General features: G+C 36.5%; 1 protein-coding gene across 8 annotated transcripts in view; it reads left to right on the plus strand.

Annotated features, from left to right (window-relative positions):
• The window catches only part of DHX57 (DExH-box helicase 57), a 63,510-nt gene that overhangs the window by 2,242 nt on the left and 42,111 nt on the right, over nucleotides 1–19,157 (plus strand). For 4 of the 8 annotated variants that reach the window (XR_013349403.1, XM_077843545.1, XM_077843549.1 and 1 more), the window contains exons 2-6: nucleotides 6,180–6,397; nucleotides 13,817–13,975; nucleotides 14,984–15,169; nucleotides 15,663–16,501; nucleotides 18,070–18,248. Coding sequence is in view for 7 of the 8 variants with exons in the window: in XM_077843545.1 (XP_077699671.1) it covers nucleotides 6,186–6,397; nucleotides 13,817–13,975; nucleotides 14,984–15,169; nucleotides 15,663–16,501; nucleotides 18,070–18,248 (1,575 nt within the window). In the remaining variant the exon portion in view is untranslated. Of the gene's footprint in view, nucleotides 1–1,794; nucleotides 1,933–6,179; nucleotides 6,398–10,507; nucleotides 10,545–11,635; nucleotides 11,732–13,816; nucleotides 13,976–14,983; nucleotides 15,170–15,662; nucleotides 16,502–18,069; nucleotides 18,249–19,157 lie in introns of those variants that run through there. The other 4 variants (XM_077843546.1, XM_077843550.1, XM_077843551.1 and 1 more) reach the window with 4 other exon arrangements.

The raw sequence follows: 19,157 nt of genomic DNA on the forward strand, positions 1-19,157 counted from the left end.
TGCATGGAGCCTGCTTCTCCCTCTGCCTGTGTCTCTGCCTCTCTCTCTGTGTTTCTCATGAATAAATAAATCTTAAAAAAAAAAAAAAGAAAGAATTTTGGCTTTGATGTCAAACAGATTGTTTCAAACCCTGGCTTCAGACTTTGCTTCTACACATTAGGTGACATTAGACAAGTTATATAATTTACTTGTCCTCTAAGCTCCTCCTCTGTAACATATAGATGATAATATTTACTGTACTAGATTTTTAGAGGGTTACATGAAATAATCTTACCTTTCCCCTCAATGCAGACTGGTATATTCAACTACCTTCAGTATGTCTCCATGTAAGTATCTAATTGGCATCTCAAAGGCAACATATCCAATCTGCATTTGTGACGCCCTCCCCAGATCTTTTCCTCCCCAATATTCCAATTCTGAGCACATGACACCACTATTTACCCAGTTAACCTAGGCCAAAATTGTAGACATTTCTTTCTCATACTTTTCGTCTAATTCATCTACATTTAAAATACATTCAGAATCTGTGACCAGTTTTCAACTCTACTACTCCCACTCTAGTCCAAACCACCTTATTTTTCCTCTATTTGTTCTGCCTGAACAACTGCAATAATCTCCTAGTTGGCCTCCTCACTCCCTCCCCCAGGCTTTTTATTCTTCACATAGCAGCTAGCCTAATTGTTTTAAAACATGAGTCAGTCATAACAATCTTTTGCCTCAGCTCTTTAGTGACTTCCTATCATATTCAGAATTAAATTTTTTTTTCCAAATGACTTTTAGTTAAACAGAGTAGATTCTAGCTTTTTAAGAATCTAAAGCTACATAAAACCCAAAGCAATCTATTTTTCTGAGATCAAAACAAGCTTCTTTTTTCCTCTCTAAACATAATTCTTGGCATTGAGGTAAAATCCGAATTCACGTGATACACTGTCAGACTTCTCCAAAATACTTTAAGTCCTGCTTTAGAAAGTCTCATGTTACACGTACATATTTACATATTTTTTCTTCAAAGACTAATAACAAATTTATGAGGTGAATAAGCATGTAATTGAACCATGACATTACTAATAATGTGAAAATAAAAAGCAATTCGTTCATACAAAGTGTTTCTGTATGGTGCAGTATGAAATGGGATCACAGAATCTATGCACATACGTGAATCACCAAAAAGTTCAGAAACTAAGCTTACTTTAAGAAAATTCATCCTATTGTTTGGAGCAAAGGTGGCCAAGTTGTGATGTACAAAAATATTGTGTATAAAATCGTCAAAGCCAGGTATTAGCCTAAATTGGCAGCAACTGCAACTTAAAAACTAAACCCAACCAGATCTTTACCATGGCAATGCAATGTTAGCTTTGTGGCCTGCAGGTTTTCCTGAGGTCACAGCCTCTTCTCTCTTGCCTCTCCTCCTGGGGCACCCCCTGTCTCCAGAGTTTTCTTGGCTTTTTCTGCTCTCTGACCTCACTGCTGTTCTTCACTTTCGTACCGACCCCTTAGACTTCTTACTTTTTGTCCAGCTCAGTGCATTGAAGATGTACTGGACTTGGCACCTTCCCCTCAGAATACTATTTTCACAAATATTTCATGGCTCATTCTCTCAGTTTGTTCAGGTGTCTGTTCAAACATGATCTCAGAGAGGCCTTACCTGACCACTCTATTTAAAATAACAGTCTTAGGCATTTTCTTTTTCTGTATAGCACTTAACTGATATTATCTATTTGTTTACTGTTTTTCTTTCCCTTTGGAAGGTAAGCTTCATGAGGAATTTTGTCTTCTTTGCTGTCATATCCCTAGGATCTGGCACATGATAAGTGCTCAAAAAAATATTTGTGGAAAGAATGAATCTGCAGTCTCATATCAGCCATTCAGCCTTCAATCATTCATTACCCAAGTATATATTGAATTCCTACTGTATACAAGACACTGTAAGAGGTACTGTGTTACTCAAAATAGACCTAATTCTTGCCTTCAGAGAGCTTTTTGAGAGGAGGAAAGGGCAGATAAACATAAAATAAACACTGTATAAATATGTATTATTATGAAGGATTTTGAAGAAAGGAATACCAAGAGGCCTAGTTTAATTTCCACATAACAATGAGTTTCCCAAAATTTTTCCTGCTTTTATTTCCAATTTCATTTTTTTCTATGGTTGCAAAACACATTTTGCATTATATCTTTTTAAATTTATTGAGGTTTGCTTTCTAACCTAGGATACGATTTGTCCCAGAAAATTTTCCTTCTGCAAACAAGAAAAATATATATGGTGTTGGGTAGAGTGTCCTATAGATGTCTCTTAGGTCTTAGTTGGTGTATACTGTGTTTTATTTTCTTTTTTTCAAAGATTTCATTTATTTATTCATGAGAGACACATAGAGAGAGAGAGAGGCAGAGACACAGGCAGAAGGAGAAGCAGGCTCCATGCAGGAGGCCTGACATGGGATTCGATCCGAGGACTCCAGGATCACGCCCTGAGCTGAATGCAGGCATTAAACCACTGAGCCACCCAGGGATCCCAGTATACTGTGTTTTAAATCTAATGTTTCCTTATTGATCTTCTATCTAGTTGTTCTTCCACCACTATTGGAAGTGGGGTATTGAAGTTTCCAATTGTTACTTTTTTTTCTTTTAAAGATTTCATTTATTCATGAGAGACACAGAGAGAACAAGGCAGAGACACAGGCAGAGGGAGAAGCAGGCTCCATGCAGGGAGCCCGATGTGGGACTCGATCCCAAAACCCTGAGATCACACTCTGAACCAAAGACAGATGCTCAACCGCGGAGCCACCCAGGCGTCCCCCAACAGTGATATATGTTTATCACTGTTACATCTTCCTGATAGATCAACTCCTTTAACATTATGAAATGTCCTTTATTTCTAGTAACTTTTTTTTTTTTTGCTTTAAAGTCTGTTTTGTCTGATATTAGCATAGTCACTCCAGCTTTCTTGTGGTTGCTGTATGCATAATTTATCTTTTACCATCTGTTTACTTTTCATTCATTTGTTTCTTTGAATTTAAAGTGATGAATAAATAGCATATAGTTGGATAATTTTTTTAATTGAGGTATAACTGACATATAGCATTATATTAGTTTCAGGTATACAACATAATGATTTGTCATTTGTATATATTGTGAAACGATCACCACAGTAAGTCTAGCTAGCACCAACCCCATACATAGTTAAAAGATTTTTTTCTTGTGATGAAGACTTTTAAGATTACTCTCTTAGCAACTTTCAAATATGCAATAGAGTATTATTAACTATAGTCACCATGCTGTATATTATATCTCCATAACTTATTTATTTTATAACTGGAAGTTTGTACCTTTTGACCCCCTTTACCCATTTTACCCACCCTCTACCCCCCATCTCTGGTAACCACCAATCTGTTCTCTTATCTGTGAGCCTGTGTTTTGGTTTATAAATTCCACACACAAATGAGATTGTATAGTATTTGCTTTCTGTCTCTAATTTCACTTAGCAAAATGCCCTCACTGTCCATCCTTGTCACAAATAACAGTATTTCATTCTCTTTTATGGCTGAGTAGTATCCCATTGTGCGTGTATATATATCTATATATCTTACATATTCTATATCCATTCATCCATCATGGATACTTAGGTTATTTCCATATCTTGGCTATTGTAAATAATGCTTCAGTCAATATAGTGGTGTATGTATCTTTTTGAACTAGTGTTTTCATTTTCTTTGGATAAATACCCAGAAGTGGAATTATTAAATTTATGCTAGTTCTAATTTGAATTTTTTGAAGAACCTCCATACTGTTTTCCATAGTGGCTGCGCCAATTTACATTCCTACCAACAGTGAGTGCACAAGAGTTCCCTTTTCTCCACATCCTTGCCAACACTTGTTAATTCTTGTCTTTTTGATAATAGCCATTCTCAGAAGTGTGAGGTGATATTTCATTGTGGTTTTGGTTTTGGTTTGTATTGCCCTGATAATTAGTGATGTTGAGCATTTTTTCATGTACCCGTTAGCCATCTGTATGTTCTCTTTGGAAAAATGTCTCTTCCGATTCTTTGCTAATGTTTTTTTTTTTTTTTTTTTTTTTTTTTTTTCTTTGCTAATGTTTTGATTGGATTTTTTTCTGATAAGTTGTATGAGCTCTTTATATATTTTAGATATTTAACGCATTATCAGATATATGATTTGCAAATATTTTCTCCAATTTAGTAGGTTGCCTTTTCATTTTGATGTTTTCCTTTTTTGTGCAAAAACTTTTTAGTTTGATGTAGTCCCACTTTTTATTTTTGCTTTTGTTGCCTTTGATTTTGAAGTTGGAGTCACAAAAATCATTACCAACACTGATGTCAGAGTTTACCACCTGTGTTTTCTTCTAGGAGTTGTATAGCATCAGGTCTTACATTCAAGTCAATAATCCATTTGAGTTCATTTTTGTGTGTGGTATAAGATAATAGTCTAATTTCATTCTTTTGCATGTGGCTGTCCAGTTTTCCCAACACGATTTATTCAAGAAACTTCTTTCCTCATTGTATAGTCTTGGCTCCTTTGTTGCGAATTAATTGACCCTATGTTTGGGTTTGTTTCTGGGGTCCCTATTCTGTTCCATTCATCTGTGTGTCTGCTTTTATGCCAATACTATGCTGTTTCTATTCCCACAGCTTTGTAATATAGTTTGAAATCAGCCTCCAGCTTTGTTCTTTCTCAAGATTGCTTTGGCTATTCAGGGTCGTTTGTGGCTCCATGCAACTTTTAGGATTATTTATTCTATTTCTGTGAAAAATGCCATTGGAATTTTGATAGATGTTGCATTGAATCTGGAGATTACTTGGGGTAGTATGGACATTCTAATAATATCAATTCTTCCAATCCACGAACATAGACTATCTTTCCATTTATGTGTCTTCTTTAGTTTTTTTCATCAATGTCTATAGTTTTCAGTGTACAGTTCTTTTACCTCCTTGGTTAAATTTATTCCTGGGTATTCTTTTTAATGCAGCTTATTACTTCTTGAGTTAAAACTATTTTCTCCTAACATAGGAATATGTAAGTCTAAGAAAATATCTTAAAACTAGCTTTGGCTATATTTTATAATTTTAATGTATCATTTTCATTTTTACTTCCTTTTCGGTCTATAAATTGTTTTGCTTTATATATTTAGGTGTACTGATGTTGGATGTGTAAATATTTACAATTGTTAGATCATCTTGATGAATCAATCCCCTTATCATTATATAATGACCATCTTTCTCCATTGTTAGCTTTTGCCATTAAGTCTATTTTGCCCGATAAAAGTATAGTTGCCCCTGCTCTCTTGGTTTCCATTTGCATGAAATAGCTTTTTCCATCCCTTCACTTTCAGTCTGTGTCTTTAAAGCCAAAGCACTTCTGTTGTAGGAAGGATATAGTTGGGTCTTGTTTTCTCATCTATTCATCCATCCTGTGTCTTTTGATTGGAGAAGTTAATCTATTTACATTTAAAGTAATTATTAATAGGTAAGGGCTTAATATTGATATTTTGTTAATTGTTTCTTAGGTGTTTTACACTTCCTTTGTTCCTTTCTTCCTCTATTGCTGTCTTTGTGATTTGATGATTTTCTGTGGTGGTATGCTTTGATTCCTTTCTCTTTTGTATATATATACTTTTTTCTTTTCTTTGTAGTTTCCATGAAGCTTACATAAAACATCTTACAGTTATATCATTCTGTTTTAAACTGGTTAACAACTTCATCTGCATGCAAAAGCGCTGTACTTTTACTCTACACAGGCAAAATCTCTGAATCAAGTCTGTGGCTCTGCAAGTGATTATGTAAATTAAAATTTTGTTTATCAAATTACATATTATATACATGAAAAAAGTGTCTTTTCAACTAGAGTTTTTTAAACCCTACAGCAAATCTAACCTAGTCAGAATGTAAGATTGGGGCTTAAGCATGTGTGTTTTGGAACTTCTCCATGTATTTCTGTTGCATATCCTTGGTTAAGACATCTGTGTCCGAGAAAGTCACTACATATTAATCCTCAGAGGGATGGGCTTGTAAGGCTTTTGTAAAACAGTTACCTATGCTTCACCTAGACCTTTTTTAAAATGTGTGTTTCCTTATTTCTTTATAATGGGCTATATTTGTAACTTTGACAAAGGAATGTTATACTTGTCTGGTTTTATGGTATCTGTATTATTTTTTCTCTTGCAGGTGAAAATGAGTTCTTCAGTAAGAAGAAAAGGCAAGCCAGGCAAAGGAGGTGGAAAAGGGTCTTCTAGAGGAGGAAGAGGCGGCAGAAGTCACACTAGTAAATCTCATGGGGGTGGCAGCAGTGGCGGTGGCAGTGCTGGCAATAGAAAGGCCTCAAGTAGAATTTGGGATGAAGGTGATGACTTTTGTATCTTCACTGAATCAAGGCGCTCATCCAGGTCATTATACTTTTTTAATGTTTCAATATAGAAACGGTATCAATCTCTAATCTGTGGGACAGCAGAGAGCTAAGAGAAAGGGGGGGAAATGCTAAGAAACTCTGGTCAAGTTAATTGTTCCTCTTGTTTTAAAACCTTGCAGTCCTCTATTTTGTAACCTTTTCTTTTTTTTTTATTTTTTATTTTTTATTTTTATTTATTTATGACAGTCTCAGAGAGAGAGAGAGAGAGAGAGAGGCAGAGACACAGGCAGAGGGAGAAGCAGGCTCCATGCACCGGGAGCCCAATGTGGGATTTGATCCCGGGTCTCCAGGATCGCGCCCTGGGCCAAAGGCAGGCGCCAAACTGCTGCGCCACCCAGGGATCCCTTGTAACCTTTTCTTAAAGACATGATGGCAAATAACAGCTTTTTTTTTTAAGAAGATGGAAATCTGAAGTTAACTTCAACTTAACATGACACTGTGAATTGAATGTAATACTGTTATTGTAACTAATGTTACCAGGAAAGTAAATACTGGAAATAGTGAAAGACATTTTGGCAAAAGTTATTTTAAGTATTTCTTACACACTTACACACTGTAGTTTGAAAAACCTGAAATGCTACTTGGCTGTACTCTGTCTTTTTAGTTGATGAATTATCTATTTTCTAGACACATCAGCCAACTCTTTACTGGTGCTTCATGTGATGACCAGTGACAGAGTCATATCCAGGCTTCTTTCATATTCAACTTTTAAATAATGAATAGATCCTGATAATTCTAATCAATATTTAATGAAAGTAAAGCTTTTATTGCTGCATGTTATGCAGTATAGATAGAGGATTCTCATTGTCTCTCAAATGGCAACGCAGGCTGTACTGGAATCTTTAGAGACAAAAGAGATTTCTTTAAAGCTATGTGTACACTTTCTTTTATGGGAATAACTCCCAACTAAATATTAGTTAGAAAGGAATATAAGTGAGTGCTGGAAGTTTAACTGCATAATACATGCTTTTAACTTAAATGAATACAATTATATGCACTCAAGAAAAGAAAAAGAAAAGCAAATAGCATTTAAGTGGTTTAAACTTGCCACTAAATGAATCTGGGCCCCACAGTGAGCAAGATATGGAAGAAGAAGGACAATTCCCTCCATCATCCTCAGTATCCAAGTGCTTTTTGTACTTGAAGCCACTTGATGCACTAAGTATATGATTTTAGAGTTTAAATATATAGGGTTTTGTTTTTCAAAGATTTTATTTATTTATTTGAGAGAGAAAGTGAGAGAGCACAAGCAGGGGTAGGGACAGAGGGAGAGGGAGAAGCAGACTCCCCACTGAGCAGGGAGCCTGATACAGGACTCGATCCCAGGAACTTGGGATTATGACCTGAGTCAAAGGCAAACATGTAATCCACTGAGCCACCCAAGTGCCCCTAAATATATGCTTTTATACATGGTCTGTAACATAATCAAATACATCATCTGATACTCAACCAGAGAATCTACAATTTTTTTTGTTGTTGTTCAAGAAGAAAAACAGTCATTTTGGACATATTGAGAACTAAGATGTCAATATCAAACTTGACATCTTTTTTTAAAGGAATCTTCCAAGGTAATTTTAAGATATGTTTTCATCTTACCTGCTGACTTAATAACCTAACTTCTGAGTTAGATGCAGCTCCCTTGTTTTTGAAAACATAGACATAATTGGAGGTTCTTACAGTCTTAGATGTTCATTCACACAGCAAGTATATACTGAGTGCCTACTATGCACCAGGCACTGTTTTGGGGACTAGAATTGTAACAATGAATAAAATATTGTCCTTGTCTTCCTAGAAGGAAGTCTGAGGTATAAAGACCATAAATAATATATGTCCAGGTAGAAAGTGCCCTGGAGAAAAAGAAAGGAAGATAAAAGAGGTAAAAAATGCCAAAATAAACTCCTGTTATTTTTAAACAGTTGCTGTTTTATATAGAGTGATCAGGGAAGGCTTCTCTAATAACATGTCCTTTAAGCAGGGAAAAGAAGGATATGAAGGGGAGCGCTATGAAACTACCTGAGGGAAAAACATTGAAGGCAGAGGGAGCACCAAATACAAAGTCTCTCAGCTAAGAGAGTGCCAGGAAGGGTTAGGAAGTGGCAGAAAAGGACATGGCTAGAGTGGATGAGTAAGAAGGAGAGTAATGGTTAGATCCAAGAGGCTCACACTGTGTAGCTTTTGGTCAGCCTTTGGAAGCCACTGCCAGGTTTGAGGCAAAGGTGTGTGACATCAGTTTCTCAGGCCAGAATTGCTACTATTCAGCATATGCCTTTGTGTGAATTAGAATATGGTGCTTTTCTCTTGGGGCAGTGATAGCCCCAGAATGCATGGCTTGATAAGCTAGCATGGATTGGATTCAAGCTCTTGCCAACTCATCCTCCCTCATTCTCCTCCCACCCCAACAGGAACTTTTGAACAGCGTACAGTCTGTGCAACTAAACTCAGTAGCCCTGACTCAGTATTCTGTGTGGAAAATAGACTACAAGGACGTCTGGGTGGCTTAGTGATTGAGCGTCTGCCTTCGGCTCAGATCATGATCCTAGAGTCCTGGGCCCAAGTCTGGCATCAGGATCCCTGCGGGAACCTTCTCCCTCTGTCTATGTCTCTGCCTCTCTCATGAATAAATATATAAAATCTTTTTTTTAAAAAAAAAAAGGAAAATAGACTACAGGGGAACATGGGTTGGAAGCAGGAAGAGTAGTTGGGAGATACTCTCTGAGAAGAAATGTCATAGACGATTTACATAATAGTCTGGAGTTCAAAGAAAAGATCTAAGCTAGAAAAGTAAATGTGTGAGTTGTCTGAATAACCACTATTTAAAACTATGAGATTGGGGGATCCCTGGGTGGCTCAGCGGTTTAGCACCTGCCTTCGGCCCAGGGCGTGATCCTGGGGTCCCGGGATCGAGTCCCACATCAGGGTCCCTGCATGGAGCCTGCTTCTCCTTCTGCCTGTGTCTCTGTCTCTGTCTCTCTCTCTCTTATATGAATAAATAAATAAAATCTTTAAAAAATGAATAAATAAAAAAAATAAAACTAAGATTGGGTGGGATAGACTATACAGATAGAGAAGAGGTCTGAACTTTGAGCACTGGGATACTCTGGGCCTTAGAACTGAGAAATATTAGGAGAATCTGACAGAGGGAATAGTGTAGTTGCCAGTGAAGTAGGAGGAAAGCTAAGAGAATTTGGTTTCTGGACTTAGGAAATAAAGTTGCTTTAAAGGGGATTATCCAGTCAGATAGGATTGGATACCTAAAGGGGACACTCAGTTGTAAAGGAGTACTTGTGAGAGGTCAAGAGAGACAGCTGTCCCCTGGATTTGGCAATGTGGATAGCATAGGTAACTTTTCATTTTAGGTTTCACATCTATTGCCTTATATATTAACAGTTTATTTATTTTTGGTGTGAACTTTTTTCTTTATCCAAGTATAATTAATATACAATCTTGTATTAGTTTCAATTGTACAGTATAATTGTTCAACAGTTTTATTCATTTCTCAGTATTCATCAGGATAAGTGTACTCTTAATCTGCTTTGTCTAGTTAACACATTTCCTCACCCACCTCCCCTCTGGCAACCACCAGTTTGTTCTGTGTCTTTAGGAGTCTGCTTTCCCATTTGTCTCTTTTTCTTTCTTTGTTTATTTGTTTTATTTTTTAAATTTTATATATGGGTGAACTTTTAAGAACTATTGTCTTAGCAAATTCAAATATGTAAAACATTATAGTTAACTCTGTCTTGGCAAATTCAAATATATAAAACATTATAGTTAACTATGGTAACAATATTGTACACTACGTCTCCAGAACACACTCCTCTTGTTACTAAATCTGTTCCCTTTGACTTCCTTTACCCATTTGCCCCAGCTCCCCTTCTGCCCCATTGGAATGATAACTTCCCCTAAATAGGACTAGAAAATGCAGCATTTTGTTCATTCCCATGAAGGCGCTGTATAATCTAGTTATGACTCTCAGACTCCCGGAGAACACATTTGAAGGCCACCAGGAATTTCTTGAACCAATGGGATAAATTGGAAATTTTTACATGGTGTTTATTCATTTGAATTCAGGATTATTGGAGACTTCTGTTTTATTGAGAAGGACTTGAGATTATGCAGGCACCAAGGTAAGATTAACTGATAGATGGAAAAGTTTGCAATCCAAATGTTCCTCACATGTTGATTCCCAAGAATCAGGTAATTTCAGTTTTTAACTGATAACTCCCCTTTCTATGAATCCCAAAGCCAGATCTCACACTGCTTCCATGTGTGGCATAACAATTACATGCCTAGAGAAAAATAAGCTAACAGCATCTCTTCTCTGTGGCCCCAGTTTGGTCTTATCTCACATGTAGCTTTATTCCAAAGCCTCAGCTGGTGAATGTCTGCACCTTAGCTTCATTAACAATAGTGTTCAAGACTCTTGATGGGTGGTGAGATGAGGCAGGGTTTTCTTAGTGTAGTATATGAGTTTTCTCATAATTTTGGTTTTAGGCTTCATTGAGTTAAATCTATAGCATACATAACCTTGACAAGAGCTGTTTTATATACTTGGTTTGGAGAAACCCTGATTTTAGTGTCTGTCAAAGAGAAAAAGAAAGTGGAGACAAAGATAATGATGTAGATAACCCTTTTGAGGAGTTTTATGATAAAGGGCAGAGGAAGAAAGAAAGATAAGTATAGTTTGAGAGGGTGTGCACTCAAGGGGAGAATTTGGTTTGGTTTTTTTAAGATGGTAGACATTATACAGCATGTGTATATACTGATGGAAATGCTCCACGGGGAATAGAGAACTGATGATGTAGAGGGAGAGGTAAATGCTAGAATAATTTCCTTGAGGAGACTGAAGAGATTGAGATACAGTATACAAATAGAGGGGTTGCCTTTAGGATCTAGGATCATTCTTCCCTAGTAACAGGAAAGAAGGCAAAGTAAAGGGGTATAGGGATGCCTGGGTGGCACAGCGGTTGAGCATCTGCCTTTGGCTCAGGGTGTGATTCTGGGATCCAGGATCGAGTCCCACTTCGGGCTCCCTGCATAGAGCCTGCTTCTCCCTCTGCCTGTCTCTCTCTCTCTCTCTCTCTCTCTCTCTCTCTCTGTCTGTCTCTCATGAATAAATAAATAAGATCTTAAAAAAAAAAAAAAGTAAAGGGGTATAAAGATAAGTGGTGAGTTAGGAGCATGTAGTCCCACCCCCCCATGTACTTTTTTTTTTTAGCAAATCATGAGGAAACAATCAGACAAATCCAAATTGTGAGAATTTCTCCAAGATGACTGACCTGAGCTCTTCAAAAAAGACAATGTCAGGAAATAGGTAAGGGAACTTAAGGGAATTTGAAAAAAAAAAAAAAAGCTAAATATCATTTTTAATTAGATAATCAAAATCTATAGAGGACATGACTGAAATAATTGGGGGCTTTGAATATAGATTATATTTCAGAAGATATTGTGTCAATATAAAGTATCTTGTGAGTTATAATAGTATTGTGGTTATATAAGAATTTGTCTCTGTTCTTAGAAAATAAATGCCAAAGGGGCACCTGGGTGACTCGATTGGGCATCTGCCTTCGGCTCAGTCATGATCCCAGGGTCCTGGGATCGAGCTCCGCATCAGACTTATTTCTCAGCAGAGAACCTGCTTCTCCCTCTCTTCTGCTACTTACCCTGCTTGTGCTCTCTCTCTGTCAAATAAATAAATAAAATATTTTAAAAAAAGAGAGAGAAAGAAAGAAAACACATGTTGAAATATTTAAAAGTGAACACGATCTCTTCATGGTGTCTGCAGCTTATGTTCAGATGTTCAGCAATATGTATATAAAATAGAGGGGGCATATAATAGGCATATATGTGTATACGTAGAGAGAGAGAGGAAGAGGCTGCATAAATGTATATATGCATTAATGTATGGCAAATGTTAACAATTGGTGAATCTAGGTAAAGGATGTTTATTTCTATAGATTGCAGTTTTTCAAAACAAAAATCTCTTCACCTGCTGGCTTCGTCAATAGAGCATGCAACTCTTGATCTCGGGGTTATGAGTTTGAGCCCCCTGTTGGGTGTAAAGATTACTGGGGAAAAAAATCCTAAAATTAACGCTCTAAAGTGTGGGTTCCATTTGTGTGTGTGTGTTTGTGTTCCATTATTAAGGAGTGCCTGGTTTGCTCAGTTGACAGAGCATGCAACTCTTAATGTCAGGGTCATGAGTTCAAGCTTCACATGGGCATGAAGCCTACATTAAAAAAAAAAAAAAAGAGGAAATGATAGATTTGGGGCAATATTTCTTTAAAGAAATTTGTACTAAGTGGCTAAAACCACAATCAATTATATTTTCTCCTTTGCTACCCAATGTTGCAAGTATAAATGTATGGTTCTTTTCAAGGTCTCAATATTATGGATTGCAATTTTAAACACAAAAAAAGTTTCTTCCATTTTCCTAGTTTTGTGAAAATTTATAATGAAACATGCCAACCCCCCCCCCAAAAAAATGAAATTTAATGAACAATGTTAAACTTTAGAATTATTTATTTATTTATTTTTAAAAGATTTTATTTATTTATTCATGAGAGACTCAGAGAGAGAGAGGCAGAGACACAGGCAGAGGGAGAAGCAGGCTCCATGTAGGGAGTCTCCAGGATCAGGCCCTGGGCTGAAGGCAGCGCTAAACCGCTGAGCCACCCGGGCTGCCCAGAATTTATTATTATTTTAAATACTAAAAAGAGTTTCTAAAAAAATCTAAAATCCAATAATGAAAGATTAATGAAATAAATTCCAGTGCATCTATAACTATATGTAACCATTTTAAAAATATGTTGTAGGAGAATAAGCTTAGGGAAATGCCAGTTTTATTTTGATAAGGAAATAAAGCTAATTATATAAGATTATATATGCTGTATAATTTTATTAAAAATGTGTCTGAAAAGAATTGATGTGATTTAGGATGACTTCTGTTTTCTACTTTGCGCCAGTGAACATGTATTTATTATTTTTGTAATTAAGAAATAATGATAATTTAGGTAAATATTTCAAAAGCAGGGCCTAATATGCACCAGTAAGATGAGATTCTTCATTGTTTTCAGATTGGGAGCCTAAAATAGAATGAAATAATTCTTTGTGTGTAATGTTTTTCTTTTGAAAGTCCTCTATTCCAATAGGAGTCATCATGGCATTACTTTTTCTAGACGATTCTTGAGTTAGTGAAGCCAGATTTAATGATTAAGAATCTAACAGGCAAAAAAAAAAAAAAGAATCAGGCATTTTTTTCCAGCAGTTGCAAGATAATGAAGCCTGGTAAGTACTGTAGTAAACAGTCCAGTACTAGACAGTCCAGTTCATGTTCTATGTTTGGGGGCTGTGAGGTGAGTGTCAAAGTTCTGGTCACAGGTAAATGTGTCCTTTGCAGACCTAGCAACAGTAGCACAAGAAAAGGAGAGGCACGCCCCAAATGGAAGCCTGAAGCCAAAGTGCCACTTCAGACCCTGCATATGACTTCTGAGAATCAAGAGAAAGTGAAAGCTCTTCTCCGGGACTTGCAGGAACAAGATGCAGATGCTGGATCTGAGTAAATTATTTTATTTAAGTAAATTAGTATATTAAGGAAGTTATATTGGCAGTGGGAAGGTCCTGTATGTCTTTGGAACACTTTTCAATACTGATCCTATTGTGACAATGTAATTAGTTGAAAGTGAGCCAAAAGAAATACAAGAATAATTATTCAGCAGCAATTTTAGAATGAGTTTGTTTTGCAATATCTGGGAGCAGTACAGATTGCCTTTTCATCTTTTTTTTCTGAGGACAATGCTCAAATGGATTCCATAATTGCTTTATTGAGAGCCTTTCAAATAAAACCTTGTAGTGAACAAGTAGCAGTATTGTTCTAGGAGCAAATATTGAGTTGATCAGATGAAGTCTTAGGAGTACACTTTCTCATAACCATCTGCTTAAGAGAAACAACTTTTACTCTTTTGGCTGTTTTGCTTTGTGATTTCAGTCAAAGAAGTCAATTCATTCCATTTGCCAGAATTAATGGATGATCAGTCATGAACAGCTCAATTTCCATCCTATCTACAAATCTCTTTATCTGTTTTAGATTTAGGAAAGGTGGCGATGCAGCAAAGCAAAAACTTAGGCATGGTTTTTATGAGTGAGGAGAGAGGATAGCCAGAGCTTCTGTAGTTAAGAATACAGGCTCTGGGGTCAGACTGCCTTGGTGGAAGTCTCTAGTTGCTCTTTACTGTATAACTTTTGGCAATTACTAATTCTAAGTTTTAGTTGGTCATCGGAAAAATGGTGATTCCAATAGTATCTGATTAAGGGTTAGTAGAAAGATTTTTAAAGAAATAGAACATATGAAACACTTCCCCTAGTACTTTGCATGTAATAAATGCCTGATAAATATTAATTGCCAAGATATAAATGAAGAGATCAGTAAACATTTAAATCAGTGACTGAAGAATGGTTAGGATCCTATGTCCTTTGGCTCCTTGCACTAAATTCTTAGACACTTGCTAAATTTTTCTTCGACATACGTGGAAATTAATCTAATAAATGAAAATGTTATCTTTGTCAGAAGAAGCATTTCTGGGGAGGAGGAAGATGATGAGCCTGATTGTGATGATGAACAGTACTGGTCTGCTGGACGAGAAGCTTCCCTTGTTCCAGACTGTGAGCCATTGGAATATGCTGGCTCAGGCCCAGTGGAGCCTCATAATCCAGAATTTACAGTCTCAACATTTGCAGTGCAGAAACTTTCCAGGTGATTGCTTTCAACATTTATAGGAGTTAGGGGAGAACTGAAGAAACTGAAATTGTACTATAAACCCAACTACCCCCCACCTTGAATACTTTCCTATTGTGTGGGTTGCAGTGGTGCCTGATAGGTCTAATATCCTCTTTCATGTTTTTTTTAAAAAGATTTTATTTATTTATTTATTTAGGAGAGACACACAGAGAGAGAGGGAGAGACATAGGTAGAGGGAGAAGCAGGCTCCATGCAGGAAGCCAGATGTGGGACTTGATCCCAGGACTCAGGGATCACGCCCTGAGCCAAAAGCAGATGCCCAACCACCGAGCCACCCAGGCGTCCCAATATCCTCTCTTTTAGAACAAACTGATTAGGGAATATTACCAGAAACTTTCAAAATACAGATCCTGCCTATAACTTACAACTTCACATAAACATTTAACTGAATCTCGCTTTTGTGATTTGATACTACTTAATATTTTTTATCATGTTTCACACTTGCTAGGTATGGTTTCAACACTGAACGCTGTCAGGCAGCCCTGAGGATTTGTGATGGAGATGTGGGGGCATCACTAGAACATCTACTCACACAATGTTTTTCAGAGACATTTGGGGAGAAGATGAAGATCTCTGAGGCAGTTGCCCATGTAAGCGTGGAAGAGTGTGTAGAACAGCGGCAGGAAGAGGCATTTGCTCTCAAGTCAATCTGTGGAGAAAAATTTATAGAAAGAATTCAGAACCGAGTCTGGACCATTGGATTAGAACTGGAGTATTTGACGAGTAAATTCTGCAAATCCAAGCAAAAGGAAAGTACCAAAAATATACAGGAGACTACTCTTGAAATCTGTAAATTTTACCTCAAAGGAAATTGTAAATTTGGATCAAGATGCAAATTCAAACATGAAGTGCCCCCAAATCAAATTGTCGGAAGAGCAGAAAGAATTGTAGATGATTCTCATCTTAATGCTCATGAAGATGCCTCTTTTTTATATGAACTTGAAATCCGATTTTCTAAAGACCACAAATACCCTTACCAAGCTCCCCTTGTGGCATTTTATTCTACCAATGAGAATCTACCTCTGGCTTGTCGTTTACATATTTCTGAGTTCCTTTACGGCAAGGCCTTGACATTTGCAGAAACTTCAGAACCTGTTGTATATTCTTTGATAACCCTTTTAGAGGAAGAATCAGAAATAGTCAATTTACTAACAAATACCCATCACAAGTACAGTGTCCCTCCTGTGAACTTTATGCCAGTATCCTCTGGAACCAGAATAAACAATCCTATCTGTCGTAAACCAGTGATTCCAAATAATTTTTTTACATCAAGTCAAATTGCTGAAGGTATGTAAGGCCTTGACTGAGTGGAGGGCTTTCTGGATTGGGCATTCAGAATGGTGGATTAAGGAAGTCAGAGTTTGCAAGGGCTGCTCTAGGATCTCCTGGTGATGTTAGGCAAGTCATTCTTCTTGGTCCATGGGCAAAAAGGAATGAGAATCCTCTGAACTGTGGCCTAACTTTAATTGTAAGTCCCAATTTTGTCACCATAATTGGGCTCTTTGTATTGAAAGTCTGTAGTGATGTATAAGTTGATTCTAGCAGTTGGGGATTAGAAGAACCTTAAACAACTTTCTAGGAAATGTTTCATTTAATTCATTTGTTTTACTTCTGATGCTTTACACAGAATTACTTTCAAATGAGTTTTTAGAGATATTTCTCTTTCTAGGGTACACTAGACCCCCAAAATTCATTATCTTAGGGCTATCTTTATGAACCCCTAAATCCTCAAGTATAAAAAATGTGTGTGCAAGCTTCTGGCTTTATCAAAATCCAGATTTGTTATACAGATTTTTACACTATAATTAAACTCCTTTTTCAGAGTCCAAAGAATTCTCTCTTGTTACCATCGTTCTTTGAGAGAAACAAGTTCTTATTATTATACAAGATATCTTAAGTAAGCATCAATAAGTAAAGAACAATGAAATTGCATTGAGATGTGGATGATGGACAGTGGGTAGATGTACTCACTAGCTACTTGCTCCCAAATGGCAGCTTCTAGCATATGAGATTCAAATATATTCCTTGAGAAATGACAAAATGTGTGGCATAGACTTTTTTTTTAAGTAACAGCTTTATTGAGATAAAATTTACATACCATAAAATCTACCCTTAATTTTAAAGTGTACAATTCAGTGGGTTTTTAGTATATTCACAGGGTTGTACAACCGTGACCACTATCTAATTTCAGAACATTTTTATCAACCCTAGAAGAAACCTCATACTTACTTATTAGCAGTGAATCCTCATTTCTTCCTTCCCTCAACCCCTGACAGTCATGAATTTACATTCTGTCTCTATGCATTTGCCTATTCTGTACACTTCATGGAAATGGAATCATACGATATATGGCTTTTGTGAGTGGCTTCTTTCACTTAGCATCATGTTTTTAGGTTCATTCATATTGTAGGATGTATCAATACTTCATTTTACTGCTGACTAATATTCCATTACATAGACATGCCATATTTTGTTTATCAATTTATCACTTAATAGACATTTAGGTTGTTGTATGTTAGAGGATTTTAGGAATACTTGCAAGTAGTTGAAACTTTTGGTTAATTCCTTGAATGTAAAAAGTCTGTGGAATTAACAAGGTGTGTCATGATTTTTTTTCTTCGTTTTAAATTTGGTTTAGCAGTAGCCACTTGTACTTGATTAAAGTTTATTTGAAGATGGATTTTAAGTTCTTGAGCAGTAGAAGTAGTTGAAATGAATGAACCTGCTTTATTCATGCTTTAACTTTTTCCCATCTTATGATTTTTTGTTGTTACTTTATTTATTAGATAGTGACTTTCCCCCTTTGCTAAAGAAAGGGCTCCATATTGAAAATGTTTCCTTTTATCCCCTTCAAGTTGAAAAAGAATCAGAACCTGAGGAGGAGACAGATGAGGATGAAGGTCCTGCACCAGTTATAGTGGAGAATGAAAGCTATGTGAACCTTAAGAAAAAGATTTCCAAAAGATATGACTGGCAGGCAAAATCAGTATATGCTGAAAATGCTAAAATCTGCAAGCAGTTCCGAATAAAACAGGTAGAGTATTCTGAGATAATGGCTAGCACTGCCTCCCTAATGTGTGGATGAATGGATTAGGCATTAGGAAACCTTGGCTACCCTCCCTAGTATACTTTTGGTTTTCTCTAACTCTGAGTGGTCAAACTCTCTGCATGCCACAGCAAATATGGGTGCATGTTCTGGATAGTTTTGGAAAATCCAGTGGCTGGTGACAATGAAACACGCATATATACCAAATATTCTCAGAATCACGTGGCTTTGGTACTCTGATAGAAGATCTGATAAGTGAAATAAAAGTTAATACTGTGATTTACATTAGAAAGAATAGCATAGAAAGGAGAAGGACAAGGAGAGACCCTTACCCCATTTCAGAGGATCACAAGATAAATAACTTGCCCAAAGTCACATAGCTAGTAGGTGGCAACACATTGGTTTGAGTTAATTCTCTGTTTCTAAAGTCCATGCTGTTTTTACTCCATTCACACAAAGATTATTTTAGAACCTAAAGTGAACTTTTAGGGCACAGTGGGGTGTTGGGTGTAGGACAAAAGCTTACCCATCTTGGGGATTAGATTAGATGCTGTTTAATGGCTCTTCTAATTATGAGGCTCTAATTCTGATTTTTGACACAGTATGACACTATCGCATATTACAGTGCAATACCTGTAGGACATCAAAAGAAATAGGAATTCACACCATAAATAGTAAGGTGATAGAAACCAAAAATTGTACATTCCAATTTGATCAGTTTGTGTTCAGAGATGATTAATTTATATGATAAAATTATATGCAGAAAATAATATATTAGTATGAATTTCTTATTCAAAAATACATCTTTAGTTTTAACATGCACTACAATGTTTATTGGCCATTGGATGTCAGACTGAGTTACATATATGTGATGCCTGGCCAAAAAGAACCCTTTCA

The sequence above is a fragment of the Canis aureus genome, chromosome 12, assembly GCF_053574225.1.
Source record: "Canis aureus isolate CA01 chromosome 12, VMU_Caureus_v.1.0, whole genome shotgun sequence".
Classification (NCBI taxonomy): Eukaryota; Metazoa; Chordata; class Mammalia; order Carnivora; family Canidae; genus Canis; species Canis aureus.